This window comes from Cottoperca gobio, chromosome 8, assembly GCF_900634415.1.
Source record: "Cottoperca gobio chromosome 8, fCotGob3.1, whole genome shotgun sequence".
Taxonomy (NCBI): Eukaryota; Metazoa; Chordata; class Actinopteri; order Perciformes; family Bovichtidae; genus Cottoperca; species Cottoperca gobio.
Window position 1 is genome coordinate 6,477,474 of NC_041362.1, and position 17,896 is coordinate 6,495,369.

A 17,896-nucleotide genomic window follows, 5' to 3' on the forward strand; every position below is an offset into this window, starting at 1 on the left:
CTAGCATTAGTAGGCTGCTGGCTCTCGTTTTGTTGTGTATTGGCAACAGTTCCATAAGTTCTCGCCCTCAAGACACAGTATCTTGATGCAGTGTTATCATTAATTTCAGATGACCGAACCCATTTATATCAAATTGCACATTTCAAAGAATGAATTGCACAGTTTGTTTTTGTCTTATTTGCACATGTTTATCGGCAGCAAAAGCTGCAGAATCCTTACGTGAATGCAGAGCTAACTGAAGTGCATAAGGGGTGTCCGCTCAAACTAATTTATTTAGGGATGAGGTGCATTGACTCAGTGACAATATGCATTGACAGTTGTGTCATGAAAAGTAAGTGAATAAAGCTCCCTTGTAAGTCATTTTTTTAAATACTTGAGAAAAAAACAAGATTTAAATAATCAATTAAGTTTCGCTGCTGTGTCTCGTGCGTAAATGTGCACAACGTGGAGCTAATTTTAATGATTCATCTTCATACTTTATTCTTCAACATGCAACATTATTTATCCTCATTATGAGCAGATTGTTGCGTAAAGTGGAATCATGCAGTGGTCAGAGCGTGTATCAGCGCCCTCCACAGGATGTATTACTTATTCGGTGGTATGGATCATATAATAAGTAAACCATATAACCATATCACCAATCGTTTACTTTTTCTTTAAATGTATTTATTAATATTACAAACGGATTCATTTTTGAACAATGACCACGAACGCCTCCAATTACAACATTAGTGGGAAAATATTGTCCAAAAAAAGCTTGTATTATGTCAATTAAGTTCAATCACAATACTGCAGCCTATATTCTAGAATGTATTTACAGTGGAGTTAAAGAGTATTAAAAATAAAAGTATTTAAAATGTAAAATTGGTCATTTTCATAAGAAATGCATCATGGAATCAAATCAGACCCAACCCATAACAAGTTATTCGTTTTTAGTACAGCATCTTCTTTTGACAGGACATATGGAATATATTATTTTTCTTAACACAACCAACAATATCTATTTCATCAGCTTTGGACCCAATCTAAACATTGCAGATTATTCCTTTCCTTATCAATTTTGCAAATCCGTAATAGTCGGCCAACCCACTGCCCACTCCATCCAATGATTGGATTGGATTCCAATCGCATATTTTTGGGAGGAGTGAAACGGTTCTTTTAAAAGTTGCATCTGCTCTTGACCAACACACGACTAGTGGAACAAATCTAGAGCTGACAAAATGGTCGAATGGACAGACTTCGAGCGCGCCACCATCAAGGATGTCTTCGCCAAGATAGAGTATGAGGTGGTGGGCCCTGCAGCCCTGGCCAGGTGAGACATCTTTTTCTGTTTAGAAGTCATTTGTTCATTAACAGAGTCATTTTTTTAAATTGCGAGTTATGCATGTGTCTACTTGTTTCCGCAGGTGTCTGGTCGTCTACCCCTGGACTCAGAGGTATTTCGGAAACTTTGGAAACCTCTACAACGCCGCTGCGATCACGGGAAATCCCAAGGTTGCAAAGCACGGAATAACGATCCTGCACGGTCTGGACAAGGCTGTGAAGAACATGGACGACATCAGGAACACCTACGCCGAGCTGAGCGTGCTGCACTCCGAGAAGCTGCACGTGGACCCCGACAATTTCAAGGTAAAGTCGTGCAGCTAATGTAACGATTTAATTTCCACGATGAGCAACCTTTCATGATGTTGATGTTTCCTGATGCTTGTTGTGTTGCAGCTCCTGGCTGACTGCCTGACCATTGTGGTCGCTGCTCAGATGGGGAAAGCCTTCACTGGTGAGATTCAGGCAGCTTTCCAGAAGTTCCTGGCCGTGGTGGTGTCCTCCCTGGGAAGACAGTACCATTAGAGCTCCAATACAATTTCCATGCTACTGAGCATGCAAATTGTGTTGTGTTGTGTACTGAAAATCTCTTTTGTGTCATGTCTCAAAGGCATAAATAAATGAAACAACACGCATAAACAAGTTGTATGTCTTTTCACTGTCTGTATTTATGGTCAAAACAGGAAAATGTAAATTTATATTGTGAAAACCTTTTTCACAATGTATGTTAAGTGGTGGAAGAAGTATTTACAGCCATTCAAAATGTCAATATCACAATGTAAAAATAAGATTGAGTAAAAGTCCTGCATTCAACATTTTTGACTTAACTAAAACTACATTAGCATTACCAGCAAATATGCACTCCAGTATCAAAAGTAAGCTCATCATGCAGAATGACCATTTTCAAAGTGTTACATTATGATATATTATAATAGTGATAAAGTGTATTACAATTACATTACAATATTATAACATTTCTCTGAAATGTAGTGGAGTATAAGAGGGGCTAAAACAGAAATATTCACATAAAGCACGAAAACCACCTCCATGTATTATATACACACACACATATATATATATATATATATATATATATATATATATATATATATATATATATATATATATAAGAAAAGCCAATAACAACAAACAAATTATTATACTTAAATGTTGATGATTCAATATTATATTATTGTGTTATCATTCATTTGATTAATATGGACTATTATGAATTATTATGTATTCTAATATTGATAAAGTGTTTTACAATTAGATTACAATATTATAACATTTCTCTGAAATGTAGTGGAGTATAAGAGGGGCTAAAACAGAAATATTCACATAAAGCACGAAAACCACAAGCAATGTAGGCCTCCAAGTATTATATACACACATATAAGAAAAACTAATCAAATAACAACAACAAAATATACATATATATATATATATATATATATATATATATATATATATATATATATATATATATATATATATATATATATATATATGTTGATGATTCAATATTATATTATTATTTGTATTAATATGAATAATTATGATTTATTATGCATTATTATGAATTATCATTAATTATTATTAATTATTATGAGTTATAATTAATTATCATTCATTATTATGAATTATTATGAATTATTGTTCATTGTTATTATATGTAGACATCATCATATAACAGTTTGAAAGTGCCCATTCTGCACAATGAATACTAAAGTGCATAATACATATAATAAAAACTTTGTATGAAGGACCTTTACTGTTCTTATTTTTGCATAGTGATATTGTAGCTTTGACTAAAGTATCTAAATACCACTGAACAGTACATACTGGCATTTTACTCTTTATGTAGTGCCTATATATGTTGTAACTCTTATTCTTTGATTTTACGTGAACGTTCTTTAAATATTTTTGTATTTATTATGGAAGATTGTAATATGTTTTAACCCTGCTTCATAAAGTATTTAGATGTTGTGCGAAAAAACCTTCTGCATCTTTTATTCATTGGTTACAGTGGAAACATCGCTGACATGCGTTATTCCAATTTAAATTGGATTGATGATATGCGTTCTCTTGACCTGACTTGAAGCCATTTTAATCTATATCTACACGAGAGAAAATCACTCCACCACACAAACAGTTTAATTGCATTTGATATTTTATTCATATTCAGACTGACAGAGAGTATTAGAGCCCAGGCCGCTGTCCGTCATCTGTTCTTGTTTGCAGTTTATCGGTACTTCTCAGACAGGGCACGAGCCAGTGCAGCCAGGAACTTGTCCATGGACACATGGACCTCAGGAGTGAAGTCGTGTGGGAACATGATTGCAAAGACCACAAGGATGTTGTGAGACAGAATCTGTGAAGAGAGGATAATGGCATTTACTTCATGATCGTGCAACAAACCTACTGAGTGAATATGAAAACACATATCGAGAAGCAATTAGATCTTCAGAAGAAGAACACCGAACTAACATTACTGTGCATCACTGATTTACATCCTCCCCTTTCTCTTCTTTTTCCTCTGCTCTGTCCTTTCCACTGCCATGCGTTAATCATTATCGATGACATTTACCTTGAAGTTGGCCGGGTCGACTCGCAGAGTGAAGGCATGCAGCTCACTGAGGTTCAGAAGACCTGCAGTCAGGTCGTCGATTTTGGCCACAGCCTCTCCAACTCCCTTCATCACGGTCATTCCGTGCTTCTGCACCGGGGGAGATCCAGGGCCCAACTCCTTCCAGTGGGAGAAGTAGGTCTTGGTCTGCGGGTACACTACCAGCATCCTGGGTAATGCATGTGAGTTAGTGAATAAGCAAGTAAGAAGAGACTCAATTGAACAGATATTTTAGAAGCAGGTTATATCATTCAGTTTGGGCTCATATTTACCTGGACAGAGCATCGGTGCCAATGTCTCCGGCCTTGCAAGACACTTTGCCCCAGAAGGCTGTGACTGTGTCCTTGTCCTTAGTACTGAGACTCATCTTGCCTGATGCTTGTTTGCTTGAATGCTCAGATCAGCATCAGGGTATTTTATACATGAAACAGGGCATGGGCGCAACTGGGCCACCTCCAAGATAGGCTGGACAGCATTTGGACAGGTTCCAATTGATATGTTGCAGCTTGCATGAGATAAACTTATCACGAAGGCTATGGAGACTAGTTGTTACTTATTACTAGTAATTTCAATTTATGAAACGCAAGAAATTATTCAATTTAGTGCGCATACTTTTAAAAATCCCAAAAGAAAATTTCAGGTGACAGTCACTGTGATATGAACGAATTAGTCTATAGGTGTGCTGATGTTACAACTGAGAGCAAGCGTTACAAATTAAAACTTTATATGAATTGACAATAAATCAATAGGCTCGTGTGTTCGAGCTTAATACCTGCAGATTTGTGCCTAACAGGAAATACCATTTGGCAGCTTTTGTTTTTGTCAATATGACGCTAAAGTTGCATTATTTAATTCATTATTTTTAATTTGGATTAAATTCTAAATTACTTTGTTTTCTTACCGTTTGATTAATTAAATGGAAACACCTTTATGACTCAGATTTGTACAGCTATTTATCCTCATTAATGACAGACGTCTTATTTTTCCGAAATGGAAGCTTTTAATAGTTTTCAGCACATCACCAACATATGATAGGCCTATACAATACAAAAGTAAAATATAAATCAGTATAAATCAAAATGCTGTAACTTAGAGCATATATGACAAACACAGGGGCGAATATATTAATAATAATATAAAAATAATAAAAAACTTTATTTATATAACACCTTTCAAAAGAACTTCAAAACACAAGGAAATGAACGAAAAGCCAAAAAACTAAACACATAAAAACACAGACAGTAAAATGAACTAAAATGTAATAAAACATAAATACAATTCTGAACAGTAAATCAATATACTACTGTGTAAGCAGTCCAAATGCATTGGAATCTAGGCTTTCTTTTATTCATATGAAAGGATTTGGTTTTGATGCCAGCCTGTAGAGTTAAGGTCATCTGCGGTGAAGGTTGCAGCACATGCTTATCTGAAGGGCTGCTGGATTCTTTAAGGGCGGATCCGCTGAGAGGGGAAGCAGTAGCTGCTACAGGCTGCCACACGGCTAACATTGCTCTATGTGGTTTAAGTTTACTGTCTATTCTATTACATTGCACTTATATGGCTGACTAATATGCATTCAGTAGAGTAATATCTTTAAGGCTAACGCGTTATTGGTTTGCTAAGAACCACAAGTGCGTGATTATTGGTCCACAAATCCAAATGTCTCCAATTTGTAATCCTAACATATATTATTACATATTTTAGCTCCACATCCACATGCTGTGTGAGATAGTTACTCATAAAAAAAAGTGTTTCCTGTCCTGGTCGCTGATTTCGGCTCACATTGGTCACGGCCCCAAGGCTCCCAGCTGAACTGTCGCTACTATCAGTACACTGGGGGCGAAGCATAAAGGACACGTGCGTGAAACAATACAACATCTGTCACACACGGGCCGTGAAACACCAAGGCAGAATGAGCAGATGCTGAGCGTCACTGCAGGGGTCTGACGGACCTCTCACCTTTGCCATGTAAAATACAAAATCTAACGCTGAGCAACCCTAACTGTTCATGTTCAAGAGATATCTTCTCAGTGTTCTCAGTGTATTTGTAAAACTAACCCCCAAAACCTCCCAGGACAGGCCTTTCTTCTTTGATCAAGTGACCCTTTTTTTGTATAGGCCTTGACAGATGACAGAACAAAACAATATATCGTAAAGAGTTTAATCGTTTTTCCTCACTCTTTGGCATGACACTACAAATACCACTCGCATGTAAACACTACACACGTGCGTTCTCTGTAATCGACTTTAGCAGCCATGTTTGTTTGAGTCATGCAAAACTCTTTTAGAGTGTGGCAAAAATGAAGAAATCCAAACCAATTTTTTTAGTTTTCTCAATGCATATTCCTTGATAAAGAAAGTCTCTACTAGGTATATGACTATATTGGCACTATTCTTAAAAAATTCAAAACATTGGGTGAAGACCATAAGCCAAATTGGTTAGCAGGTGCTATGACACAAGGACTGCACTTGTAGTTGTAATGCTTTCTGATTAGTTAATTAATATCAGTTATATTTTAAAATGCACAAATAACACAGACTGAGCTCGGACACAGGGCAGAATTTCTGGTCATTTGAAGTTCACAGAAACAAAAACGTTTACTTTCTTGACCTGCACTCATCTGTGTTAATTCATCTGAAAGTCACTAACTTTGTTGGTGAGGGTAACATTGGACTAAAGGCATTATTAAAGTGTTAGATAGATATATTAGAAACATGTTACTTCTAATTAATAGATGTATGAATCAGCTACAATTTGATTTTGGGGTTGGTTGGCACATGTGCCCATTAATAAAAAAATAAATATTTTTTGGGGGTATTTTGAGATATTAAAAACTACTTAAAAATAGTTGTATTGTTAATTCAACACTATTAATTTGAATGGTTAATGGCAAATACATCTGAATAAATCATTTAAAATGTTTTTTTTTTTTAAATAGGCAGATATTATTTCATATGAGAATCATTTAATTGGCCTTCAACAGTTATAATTAATTGTGTTGGAGTGCCACCTAGTGGACTTTCACACCAATTTTGATGCATTACTATTGACTGCATCAATACATAGTATAATAAGTCTTTAGCATTGTCACAACATTAAAATGCTGCTCTCTACATAAATGCAAAGTGATATTTTGAATACAGGACTTGTAACAGAGTATATATGTTTTCTGTGGTATTACTACTTTTGTTGAAGTAAAACATCTAAATTCTCCTTCTGTATCTGATTCTGTTGAATTTCTTTGTTTTACACCTCTCATATTTCCCTCCTGTTTTCCGCTTTCTGTTCCTTTCAGAGGAGGAAACCACTGTGCAGGGTATAAAACCTCAAATCTACTGTGTTTATTCGGTACACAACGCTAAACCTAATGCACATACAGCAGCCCTGCAAAAAACAATTAACAAAACAAAGGTTATAATGTTCGGTCTTTGTGAGGAGATTCTACTTCATGGTTACGGTGTGTAGTAACTGGACGCACCTCACTACAAATACAGAAGAAGAAGAATAATCATATTCATGTGAATAAACTGAGCATGTTGTATTTACAGTCACACAACAGCATCACTGCACCATACTTTTCTCAAATGATGATGTGTCATCGAACCGCATAGAAACACATTTCTGGATTATCATTTACATATTTTTTAATTAATTCTTCTTAACCACCTTAATTGATCGTCTATAGATGTATTTAATTAATCGTGTATTTCAACCAGTATTAACAATACTGATTCAAGTACACAGTTAGAGTGAAAAGGTCATAATAAGTGACAAAAGGTTATTTGTAATCATAGTGTATGACATACATTAACAGTATTGAGTAGGAACACACTATCTAGCTCCATGTAGATAATATTCTCATTAATAATAATAATAATCATAATAAATATTCATATACGTGAAGAGACTGTCTGATCACATATTAATGTTAATTATTCCTCACAATAATTATTAACAATGATTTACCATGGTAGGAAACAGATATATTTAAACATGCAACACTATTTATTTACGTTCTCAATCTATTTCAACATTTGAAAGTCAGAGTTATCACATCTCTGACATTTTTGAAATTATCTTTATTGACAGTTTTGTATGAATCAGCACATTTGTAGCATTTTGTTCAAAATCACACCAGTTCTATTTTATTTTATCACTTCTGTAAAAAAACAAAACAGGAAATCATTAACTGTCACATCATCAAATCATATCCTGTTTGTACAAACACTAACTTTGTAACATCAGAGAGAGGAGGTCACATCAGAACCTTTCTTCTCGTCTTTGAACACTGTTTTCAATAACATCATTGCACCTTTCAAGACCTCTCCGTCCGAAAAGGCTTTCTTGCTCTTTATGACCCCAGACAGGGTCAGAGTTTATATATACATAAAACGTTTTTGTTTTTTAAAGGCTCACTTTTTGTTACTACCTTAGTCTGTTTTCTGCATTTGGGTCCTCCCCTGTCCTGCACTGTGACATATTAGTAATACTATTATTATATTTAACAAACACGTAAACTATTTAAATTGTTGATGAATATTTCCTTTTATTACCTGATGTTTCAAAATGTGATTCAATGTGGTATCATATAATAAATAAACTAAATTATTATTATTTAGACGTAGAAGTAGTTGTATTGTTTCCATATTAATGACTATTATTAAATAATCTGTTGGATATTCAGTTTTGCTGTGATTTAATAAACACTTACAGAAGAGACTGCTGCTTTAAACATAGGTTACTCTCATGTTATGAGCATGTAATATCATTTTTACATTGTATCCTTCGTTCCTCTCTTAACTAAAGGTCTTAGACTAAAACTCGCTGTTTTCCTTTTTGTGTTTCTATAATATTATTTATTTTAGACATAACCACAGACAAAGAGTTTTTTGTTTGCTTATTGTTTTATTTGCATTTGAGACAAAAATAAAGACTTTTTAAACAAATGCTCAGCATGTGAAGGTCTTGTGTTGCAGATCTAATGGTACTGTCTTCCCAGGGAGGTCACCACCACGGCCAGGAACTTCTGGAAAGCTGCCTGCATCTCACCAGTGAAGGCTTTCCCCATCTGAGCAGCAACCACAATGGTCAGGCAGTCAGCCAGGAGCTGCAACACAACAAGCATCAGGAAACATCAACATCATGAAAGGTTGCTCATCGTGGAATATGAATAGTTACATTAGCTGCACGACTTTACCTTGAAATTGTCGGGGTCCACGTGCAGCTTCTCGGAGTGCAGCACGCTCAGCTCGGCGTAGGTGTTCTTGATGTCGTCCATGTTCTTCACAGCCCGGTCCAGACCGTGCAGGATCGTTGTTCCGTGTTTTGCAACCATGGGATTTCCCATGATCGCAGCGGCGTTGTAGAGGTTTCCAAAGTTTCCGAAATACCTCTGAGTCCAGGGGTAGACGACCAGACACCTGCAGAAACACATACATGTTACAGGGTTAGATTAGAAGATGAGATCTTGGAACCAAGAACATTCACATTTGTGATTGACTGAAACACATTGTGCACAAATTCTGATCATTAAATTTAGTGGAGGGTTTCGCAAAAATTATGTCTCAAGCACACAGTTGTTGATGAAAAATGTCAAAGACTCACCTGGCAAGAGCTTGAGGGCCCACCACCTCATACTCCAACTTAGAGAAGATGTCCTGGATGGTGGCGCGCTCGAAGTCTGTCCATTCAACCATTTTGGCAGCTCTAAGTTGTCCTGTGCAGGTCTGTAGATGAGCTCTCCGGCATCAGATGCAACTTTTAAAGCCACCCTGCTCCCCTCCCACAAGCAAGCGATTGGCTGAGCCGTGGGCCGGACAAGTACTGTGTCATTTGTTTGGGAACAATGATAAGAGAAAGGCGTATGTGCTCCTCCCAGATTATCTCTAAAACAGAGGAAGTCGTTAAAGTAATACAGTGAACATCTCCCACTACTCTGTCAGTCCCAGCATCAGCACCCTGGACAGCGATCATTAAATGTAACTGCAGACTGCTGATCACCTGAGCTGAAGAAGTCAGGACGGTGCAGACTACAGGCTGTTCTATTGATATTCTTTCAAAGTTGTCTCAGCTGAACAGATAAAGTCACATTTTCATGGTCCTGCTGGAAAATAAAGATGCCAAGAGATGAAATGCCCGGATGTGATATTAAGAATATGTACACAGCTTATACAAGAGCTTAAAACCGTTTTTGAAAATGTTAAGTTGTCACTGTAACTTTAAATATCGTGCATTAAAAACGATAGCCAAATCACATGTGGACGTGCACATTCACAACATGTAGGACATGGACATAAAGGGTAAGCAGAGGCAGTAAAATAAAGAATATATATATATATATATATATATATAGCTAACTTTCTTCTATACAGACTAATGCTATACATATTTATTTTTATAATACACGTGATCAAGTACAGAGACATGAATCCCTTTAAGCTTCCGGCCATACAAGTGGCTGGTCCATCCTTTAACATTATTATGTATATTATGAAACATTGAAAATATCGTGACTATTTGTGGTTAAACTTTGACTTCCAGAGAAGCTCCAGAGTCATCATGAGAAGATGTTCTTTTTTTTTATCTGATGGAGGCTGCAACCTAACACGCCTCGTGCAGCATATCTTGGAGGAGGTTCCGGGTGTGTCATGCTTTGTTACAAGCTTAAAAACCCTCATAGTTTGGGCTGATCACGGCATTCAGCGACACTCATTCAACCGACAAGATGACCACTCTCAGTGTTAAGGACAAGGACACAGTCAAAGCCTTCTGGGCTCAAGTGTCTGGAAAGGCGGAGGAGATCGGCACCGATGCTGTGGCCAGGTAAATATGACGTTACCTGCGTCAATACTTATAAAATAATTTTCAATATGCACTCGCTAACTGTTTTGTTCTTCGTCTTTTTCAGGATGCTTGTGGTGTACCCGCAGACCAAGACTTACTTCTCCCACTGGAAGGACCAGAGCCCCAACTCTCCCGCTGCGAGGAAGCACGGAGTGACTGTGATGTTGGGAGTTGGAGAGGCTGTGGCCAAAATCGACGACCTGAAAGAAGGTCTTGTGGGCCTCAGTGAGCTGCATGCCTTCACTCTGCGTGTGGACCCTGCCAACTTCAAGGTGCAGAGCCAAAGTGAAACATAACAGCCTGAAATGTTTACGGAGTGTCCCTCAAACTTAGGCTGTTGAGAGGTTTCCAGACCTGCAACAGGTCCATGTGTTATTAGCGTGCACATAATGCCTCCATGTGTGATGGGTCCATGTATGTAACATCTGTGTGACCGTCTTGTTTTCACAGATTATCTCCCACTGCATCCTTGTGGTCATGGCCACCATGTTCCCCAACAAATTCACCCCTGAGGTCCATGTGTCTCTGGACAAATTCCTGGCTGCTCTGGCTCTGGCCCTGTCTGAGAAGTACCGATAAACAGCAGGAGAAGAAGACAGAGACTGCAGCACGAGCTAACTCCGAAAATAATAAATAAATATTCATGCAAAACAAACTTTGTTTTTGGGATGATGTTTTTGTATTTTGGTGTACATCAAAAGTCAGCTGTTGTTTAAACCTTTTCAACAAAACTCATGGTATTAAATTAGCAGAAATATGGGGAAAGCATATATTTGGCTAAAATCTTGTCAAAACAACAATTGCTAGAAACTCATCGATTTGAAAAGATAAAGTCTACAAATGTCATCATATGATGAAAAAATAAAATAATAAAATCATATATATTCATACAGTATATATGAATATGTGTGTATATATATGTAGCTTAGAGAACTATATATCTGTATATATATATAAATATATATTTATATGCATACAGATATATATATATATATATATATATATATATATATTTATATATATTATCTATAACTATATATATATATATATATATATATATACACACACACACATATTCATATCTACTATATGTATATATATGATTTTATTTTTAATGTATGTACATATATATATATATATAATTATATATATATATATACATATAAATACATACATATGTATATATATATATGCCTTTAAGCTATATTTATTTATTTATCATAATTTCTTATTTATTGTATATGCTTCTTCTAAACTATATATATAACATATAATATTTCTGTTTTTAAATATCCTTAAATGCTATACAATATAATGAATAGAATATACATTTTATTGTTACTAATATTATTATGTATGTATGTATATATGTATATACATATATGCTTCTAAACTATATATATAAAATATAATAATTTCTGTTTTTAATAGAATAAATGCTATAAAATATATAAAATATAAAATAAAACATAAATTGTATTATTATGTATGTGTGTAATGTATGTGTGTGTGTATATATATATATATATATATATATATATATATATATATGTGTGTGTCTTTATGTATATATATATATATATATCCTGATATTTCCTAATTTCCGTTTTTAAATAGAATAAATACTATACAATATAATAAATCAAACATAAATATTAGTATTACTATTAATATTATTATTATTATTATTATATTTAACAAAAGCGTAAACTATAGTAATAGTTTTTCATGAATATTTCCTTTTATAACTTGATGTTTAAAAATTTGATTCAATGTGTTATCATATAATTAATCAAACTAAATTGTTATTATTATTATTTAGACGTAGAAGTAATTGTATTGTTACCATATTAATGACTATTGTTAAATAATCTGCTGGATATTCAGTTTTGCTGTGATTTAATAAACACTTACAGAAGAGACTGCTGCTTTAAACATAGGTTACTCTCATACTATGAGCATGTAGTATAATTTTTACAGTGTATCCTTCGTTTCTCTCTTAACTAAAGGTCTTAGACTAAAGTCACTGTTTTCCTTTGTGTGCTTTCATAATATCATTTATTTTGGACATAATCATAGACAAAGACTTTGTTGGATTTCATTATTGTTTTATTTGCTTTTGAGACAAAAATAAAGACTTTTTAAACAAATGCTCAGCATGTGAAGGTCTTGTGCTGCAGCTCTAATGGTACTGTCTTCCCAGGGAGGTCACCACCACGGCCAGGAACTTCTGGAAAGCTGCCTGCATCTCACCAGTGAAGGCTTTCCCCATCTGAGCAGCAACCACAATGGTCAGGCAGTCAGCCAGGAGCTGCAACACAACAAGCATCAGGAAACATCAACATCATGAAAAGTTGCTCATCGTGGAATATGAATAGTTACATTAGCTGCACGACTTTACCTTGAAATTGTCGGGGTCCACGTGCAGCTTCTCGGAGTGCAGCACGCTCAGCTCGGTGTAGGTGTTCTTGATGTCGTCCATGTTCTTCACAGCCCGGTCCAGACCGTGCAGGATCGTTGTTCCGTGTTTTGCAACCATGGGATTTCCCGTGATCGCAGCGGCGTTGTAGAGGTTTCCAAAGTTTCCGAAATACCTCTGAGTCCAGGGGTAGACGACCAGACACCTGCAGAAACACATACATGTTACAGGGTTAGATTAGAAGATGAGATCTTGGAACCAAGAACATTCACATTTGTGATTGACTGAAACACATTGTGCACAAATTCTGATCTTAAATTTAGTGGAGGGTTTCGCAAATATGTTGTCTCAAGCACACAGTTGTTGATGAAAAATGTCAAACACTCACCTGGCAAGAGCTTGAGGGCCCACCACCTCATACTCCAATTTAGAGAAGATATCCTGGATGGTGGCGCGCTCGAAGTCTGTCCATTCAACCATTTTGGCAGCTCTAAGTTGTCCTGTGCAGGTCTGTAGATGAGCTCTCCGGCATCGGATGCAACATTTAAAGCCACCCTGCTCCCCTCCCACAAGCACGCGATTGGCTGAGCCGTGGGCCGGACAAGTACTGTGTCATTTGTTTGGGAACAATGATAAGAGAAAGGCGTATGTGCTCCTCCCAGATTATCTCTAAAAAAAGGAAGTAGTTAAAGTAATACAGTGAACATCTCCCACTACTCTGTCAGTCCCAGCATCAGCACCCTGGACAGCGATCATTAAATGTAACTGCAGACTGCTGATCCCCTGAGCTGAAGAAGTCAGGACGGTGCAGACTACAGGCTGTTCTATTGATATTCTTTCAAAGTTGTCTCAGCTGAACAGATAAAGTCACATTTTCATGGTCCTGCTGGAAAATAAAGATGCCAAGAGATGAAATGCCCGGATGTAATATTAGTTTCACCGTGAATTAGAAAAGATGGCCTAATCACGTATGGGTGTGCATATTCACAACATGTACATGTACATAAAGGGTAAGCAGAGGCAGTAAAATAAAGAAGATATATATAGAGGCTAACTTTCTTCTATACAGACTAATGCTATACATATTTTTTTTTAATTATACACGTGATCAAGTACAGAGACATGAATCCCTTTAAGCTTCCGGCCATACAAGTGGCTGGTCCATCCTTTAACATTAGTATGTATATTATGAAACATTGAAAATATCGTGACTATTTGTGGTTAAACTTTGACTTCCAGAGAAGCTCCAGAGTCATCATGAGAAGATGTTCTTTTTTTTATCTGATGGAGGCTGCAACCTAACACGCCTCGTGCAGCATATCTTGGAGGAGGTTCCGGGTGTGTCATGCTTTGTTACAAGCTTAAAAACCCTCACTAGTTTGGGCTGATCACGGCATTCAGCGACACTCATTCAACCGACAAGATGACCACTCTCAGTGTTAAGGACAAGGACACAGTCAAAGCCTTCTGGGCTCAAGTGTCTGGAAAGGCGGAGGAGATCGGCACCGATGCTGTGGCCAGGTAAATATGACGTTACCTGCGTCAATTCTTTTAAAATCATTTTCAATATGCACTCGCTAACTGTTTTGTTCTTCGTCTTTTTCAGGATGCTTGTGGTGTACCCGCAGACCAAGACTTACTTCTCCCACTGGAAGGACCAGAGCCCCAACTCTCCCGCTGCGAGGAAGCACGGAGTGACTGTGATGTTGGGAGTTGGAGAGGCTGTGGCCAAAATCGACGACCTGAAAGCAGGTCTTGTGGGCCTCAGTGAGCTGCATGCCTTCACTCTGCGTGTGGACCCTGCCAACTTCAAGGTGCAGAGCCAAAGTGAAAGATAACAGGCTGAAATGTTTACGGAGTGTCCCTCAAACTTAGGCTGTTGAGAGGTTTCCAGACCTGCAACAGGTCCATGTGTTATTAGCGTGCACATAATGCCTCCATGTGTGATGGGTCCATGTATGTAACATCTGTGTGACCGTCTTGTTTTCACAGATTCTCTCCCACTGCATCCTTGTGGTCATGGCCACCATGTTCCCCAACATATTCACCCCTGAGGTCCATGTGTCTCTGGACAAATTCCTGGCTGCTCTGGCTCTGGCCCTGTCTGAGAAGTACCGATAAACAGCAGGAGAAGAAGACGGAGACTGCAGCACGAGCTAACTCCGAAAATAATAAATAAATATTCATGCAAAACAAACTTTGTTTTTGGGATGATGTTTTGTATTTTGGTGTACATCAAAAGTCAGCTGTTGTTTAAACCTTTTCAACAAAACTCATGGTATTAAATTAACAGAAATATGGGGAAAGCATATATTTGGCTAGAAACTCATCGATTTGAAAATATAAAGTCTACAAATGTCATCATCATATGATAAAAATAATAATATATATATACATAGATTAGGGGCATATATATATATATATATATATATATATATATATATATATATATACGTTGAAAGGAGCCAGGTGGTTCGGGCATCTAGTAAGGATTCCACCTGGTTTCACTTGTTTTATATATATATATATATATATATATATATATATATATATTATATATATATATATATATATATATATCTATATCTATATATATATATATATATATATATATATATATATATATATATATATATATATATATATATATATATATGTATATATATATATCTATATATATATATATATATATATATATATATATATATATATATATATGAGCCATATATATATATTTATGTTTCTTCTAAACTATAAATATAGTAAAATATGTTATGTATATTTCTGTTTTTAAATAGAATTAATTCTAAACAATATAATAAACAAAGCATAATTTTTTCTATTTCGAACAATATTATGTATGGATATACTTATATGCTTTTAAACTGTATATATAATATATAATCATTTTCGTTTTTAATTAGGATAAATAAATATATATATATATATATATATATATATATATCCTTCTCTGCCCCAGTGTGCCTTTTCGGATCGTCATTCCATTCATGTTAAGTATTTGTTACCTGTCTGTTACCTGCTGTGCCTCCTCGTGTCTGTCCCGTGGTTGATTTGTGTTTTTCAGTTTTATTTGTTACTTTGTGTTTTTCGGATCCGGCTTTGTTTTATTAAATATTGTCATTTTAAAATAATGAATAATTCAAGTGTTATTGATTAAATCAAACAAACAGCAAAGCAATTAAATACACATTTTAGACGGAGCTTCATGGTGACTAGTGCTATTTTTAGAACATGCCCTGCGGGCGACCAAGTGCCTGCGGGCACCCATGCGTTACCCCTGCTTTAGATCTATCCTCGACTGAAGTGCCCTCTATTAGTGATTTGACATTTGACAAATTATATCTCTATATAATCTCTATCTAGTCTCTAATCTGAAAATGATATGCTCTATATAGCTTGGTTCTGGGGTACTATAACTGTAGTTAGAATTGTAGGCTTACTGCTGATAGGAAAATGTAACATGTGCCACACGCATATCCATTTTCATTTCAAAATGCACCATTTAGAACAAAAATTAAATGTATGTTGATATAGTGGACAATCAGAGACACTTGTGCAGAACCACCAAACCAGTTTCCATTGTTTCTAGAATATTCTAGCCGGTACTGCTATACCTATCATTGTTACAAATCCATAACACAGAACTTGCAGCCTACCGTCCATCCAATCGCGTGCTTGTGGGAGGGGAGCAGGGTGGCTTTAAAAGTTGCATCTGATGCCGGAGAGCTCAGGATCTACAGACCTGCACAGGAAAATTTAGAGCTGCCAAAATGGTTGAATGGACAGACTTCGAGCGAACCACCATCCAGGATATCTTCTCTTAGTTGGAGTATGAGGTGGTGGGCCCTCAAGCTCTTGCCAGGTGAGTCTTTGACATTTTTCATCAACAACTGTGTGCTTGAGAAAACATTTTTGCGAAACCCTCCACGAAATCTAAGATAAGGATTTGTGCACAATGTGTTTCAGTCAATCACAAATGTAAATGTTCTTGGTTCAAAGATCTCATCTTCTAATCTAACCCTGTAACATGTATGTGTTTCTGCAGGTGTCTGGTCGTCTACCCCTGGACTCAGAGGTATTTCGGAAACTTTGGAAACCTCTACAACGCCGCTGTGATCATGGGAAATCCCATGGTTGCAAAACACGGAACAACGATCCTGCACGGTCTGGACCGGGCTGTGAAGAACATGGACGACATCAAGAACACCTACACCGAGCTGAGCGTGCTGCACTCCGAGAAGCTGCACGTGGACCCCGACAATTTCAAGGTAAAGTCGTGCAGCTAATGTAACTATTGATATTCCACGATGAGCAACCTTTCATGATGTTGATGTTTCCTGATGCTTGTTGTGTTGCAGCTCCTGGCTGACTGCCTGACCATTGTGGTTGCTGCTCAGATGGGGAAAGCCTTCACTGGTGAGATGCAGGCAGCTTTCCATAAGTTCCTGGCCGTGGTGGTGTCCTCCCTGGGAAGACAGTACCATTAGATCTGCAACACAAGACCTTCACATGCTGAGCATTTGTTTAAAAAATCCCAACAAAGTCTTCGTCTATGACTATGTCCAAAATAAATGATATTATGAAAACACACAAAGGAAAACAGTGACTTTAGTCTAAGACCTTTAGTTAAGAGAGGAACGAAGGATACAATGTAAAAATT

At 36.5% G+C, this 17,896-nt stretch overlaps 6 protein-coding genes and 1 pseudogene across 6 annotated transcripts; 4 read left to right on the forward strand and 3 right to left on the reverse strand.

Moving 5' to 3' along the window:
* Positions 1–1,151: 1,151 nt before the first annotated feature.
* On the forward strand, positions 1,152–1,962 carry LOC115012325 (hemoglobin subunit beta). The gene is made up of 3 exons (XM_029437890.1): positions 1,152–1,312; positions 1,407–1,629; positions 1,720–1,962. The coding sequence occupies exons 1-3, from the start codon at positions 1,221–1,223 to the stop codon at positions 1,846–1,848; spliced, it is 444 nt and encodes a 147-aa protein (XP_029293750.1). The 5' UTR covers positions 1,152–1,220; the 3' UTR covers positions 1,849–1,962.
* A 1,516-nt stretch (positions 1,963–3,478) lies between these two features.
* Positions 3,479–4,385, reverse strand: LOC115012326 (hemoglobin subunit alpha-2). The gene is made up of 3 exons (XM_029437891.1): positions 4,225–4,385; positions 3,914–4,121; positions 3,479–3,697 (listed from the first exon to the last, which is right to left on the reverse strand). Exons 1-3 carry the CDS (start codon positions 4,317–4,319, stop codon positions 3,569–3,571), a joined length of 432 nt encoding a protein of 143 aa, XP_029293751.1. The 5' UTR covers positions 4,320–4,385; the 3' UTR covers positions 3,479–3,568.
* Positions 4,386–8,838: 4,453 nt separating this feature from the next.
* On the reverse strand, positions 8,839–9,715 carry LOC115011982 (hemoglobin subunit beta-like). The gene is made up of 3 exons (XM_029437322.1): positions 9,558–9,715; positions 9,151–9,373; positions 8,839–9,060 (listed from the first exon to the last, which is right to left on the reverse strand). Exons 1-3 carry the CDS (start codon positions 9,647–9,649, stop codon positions 8,932–8,934), a joined length of 444 nt encoding a protein of 147 aa, XP_029293182.1. The 5' UTR covers positions 9,650–9,715; the 3' UTR covers positions 8,839–8,931.
* Positions 9,716–10,617: 902 nt separating this feature from the next.
* Positions 10,618–11,438, forward strand: LOC115012079 (hemoglobin embryonic subunit alpha-like). Its single transcript, XM_029437519.1, has 3 exons — positions 10,618–10,775; positions 10,861–11,068; positions 11,247–11,438. Exons 1-3 carry the CDS (start codon positions 10,678–10,680, stop codon positions 11,373–11,375), a joined length of 435 nt encoding a protein of 144 aa, XP_029293379.1. The 5' UTR covers positions 10,618–10,677; the 3' UTR covers positions 11,376–11,438.
* A 1,454-nt stretch (positions 11,439–12,892) lies between these two features.
* On the reverse strand, positions 12,893–13,718 carry LOC115012016 (hemoglobin subunit beta-like). Its single transcript, XM_029437404.1, has 3 exons — positions 13,604–13,718; positions 13,198–13,420; positions 12,893–13,107 (listed from the first exon to the last, which is right to left on the reverse strand). Exons 1-3 carry the CDS (start codon positions 13,693–13,695, stop codon positions 12,979–12,981), a joined length of 444 nt encoding a protein of 147 aa, XP_029293264.1. The 5' UTR covers positions 13,696–13,718; the 3' UTR covers positions 12,893–12,978.
* Positions 13,719–14,603: 885 nt separating this feature from the next.
* Positions 14,604–15,373, forward strand: LOC115012091 (hemoglobin subunit alpha-2-like). The gene is made up of 3 exons (XM_029437546.1): positions 14,604–14,736; positions 14,822–15,029; positions 15,208–15,373. Exons 1-3 carry the CDS (start codon positions 14,639–14,641, stop codon positions 15,334–15,336), a joined length of 435 nt encoding a protein of 144 aa, XP_029293406.1. The 5' UTR covers positions 14,604–14,638; the 3' UTR covers positions 15,337–15,373.
* A 1,633-nt stretch (positions 15,374–17,006) lies between these two features.
* Positions 17,007–17,731, forward strand: LOC115012022 (hemoglobin subunit beta-like; annotated as a pseudogene).
* Positions 17,732–17,896: the final 165 nt, after the last annotated feature.

Excerpts from the sequence above, each read along its gene's own strand:
- LOC115012326 (XM_029437891.1), bottom strand. The coding sequence starts at position 4,319 with ATGAGTCTCAGTACTAAGGACAAGGACACAGTCACAGCCTTCTGGGGC. Across the intron at positions 4,122-4,224 it reads GGCACCGATGCTCTGTCCAG|GATGCTGGTAGTGTACCCGC; the intron begins GTAAATATGAGC and ends TGCATTACCCAG. Across the intron at positions 3,698-3,913 it reads TCGACCCGGCCAACTTCAAG|ATTCTGTCTCACAACATCCT; the intron begins GTAAATGTCATC and ends CTCTCTTCACAG.
- LOC115011982 (XM_029437322.1), bottom strand. The coding sequence starts at position 9,649 with ATGGTTGAATGGACAGACTTCGAGCGCGCCACCATCCAGGACATCTTC. Across the intron at positions 9,374-9,557 it reads GGCCCTCAAGCTCTTGCCAG|GTGTCTGGTCGTCTACCCCT; the intron begins GTGAGTCTTTGA and ends GTGTTTCTGCAG. Across the intron at positions 9,061-9,150 it reads TGGACCCCGACAATTTCAAG|CTCCTGGCTGACTGCCTGAC; the intron begins GTAAAGTCGTGC and ends GTTGTGTTGCAG.
- LOC115012325 (XM_029437890.1), top strand. The coding sequence starts at position 1,221 with ATGGTCGAATGGACAGACTTCGAGCGCGCCACCATCAAGGATGTCTTC. Across the intron at positions 1,313-1,406 it reads GGCCCTGCAGCCCTGGCCAG|GTGTCTGGTCGTCTACCCCT; the intron begins GTGAGACATCTT and ends TTGTTTCCGCAG. Across the intron at positions 1,630-1,719 it reads TGGACCCCGACAATTTCAAG|CTCCTGGCTGACTGCCTGAC; the intron begins GTAAAGTCGTGC and ends GTTGTGTTGCAG.
- LOC115012091 (XM_029437546.1), top strand. The coding sequence starts at position 14,639 with ATGACCACTCTCAGTGTTAAGGACAAGGACACAGTCAAAGCCTTCTGG. Across the intron at positions 14,737-14,821 it reads GGCACCGATGCTGTGGCCAG|GATGCTTGTGGTGTACCCGC; the intron begins GTAAATATGACG and ends CGTCTTTTTCAG. Across the intron at positions 15,030-15,207 it reads TGGACCCTGCCAACTTCAAG|ATTCTCTCCCACTGCATCCT; the intron begins GTGCAGAGCCAA and ends TTGTTTTCACAG.
- LOC115012016 (XM_029437404.1), bottom strand. The coding sequence starts at position 13,695 with ATGGTTGAATGGACAGACTTCGAGCGCGCCACCATCCAGGATATCTTC. Across the intron at positions 13,421-13,603 it reads GGCCCTCAAGCTCTTGCCAG|GTGTCTGGTCGTCTACCCCT; the intron begins GTGAGTGTTTGA and ends GTGTTTCTGCAG. Across the intron at positions 13,108-13,197 it reads TGGACCCCGACAATTTCAAG|CTCCTGGCTGACTGCCTGAC; the intron begins GTAAAGTCGTGC and ends GTTGTGTTGCAG.
- LOC115012079 (XM_029437519.1), top strand. The coding sequence starts at position 10,678 with ATGACCACTCTCAGTGTTAAGGACAAGGACACAGTCAAAGCCTTCTGG. Across the intron at positions 10,776-10,860 it reads GGCACCGATGCTGTGGCCAG|GATGCTTGTGGTGTACCCGC; the intron begins GTAAATATGACG and ends CGTCTTTTTCAG. Across the intron at positions 11,069-11,246 it reads TGGACCCTGCCAACTTCAAG|ATTATCTCCCACTGCATCCT; the intron begins GTGCAGAGCCAA and ends TTGTTTTCACAG.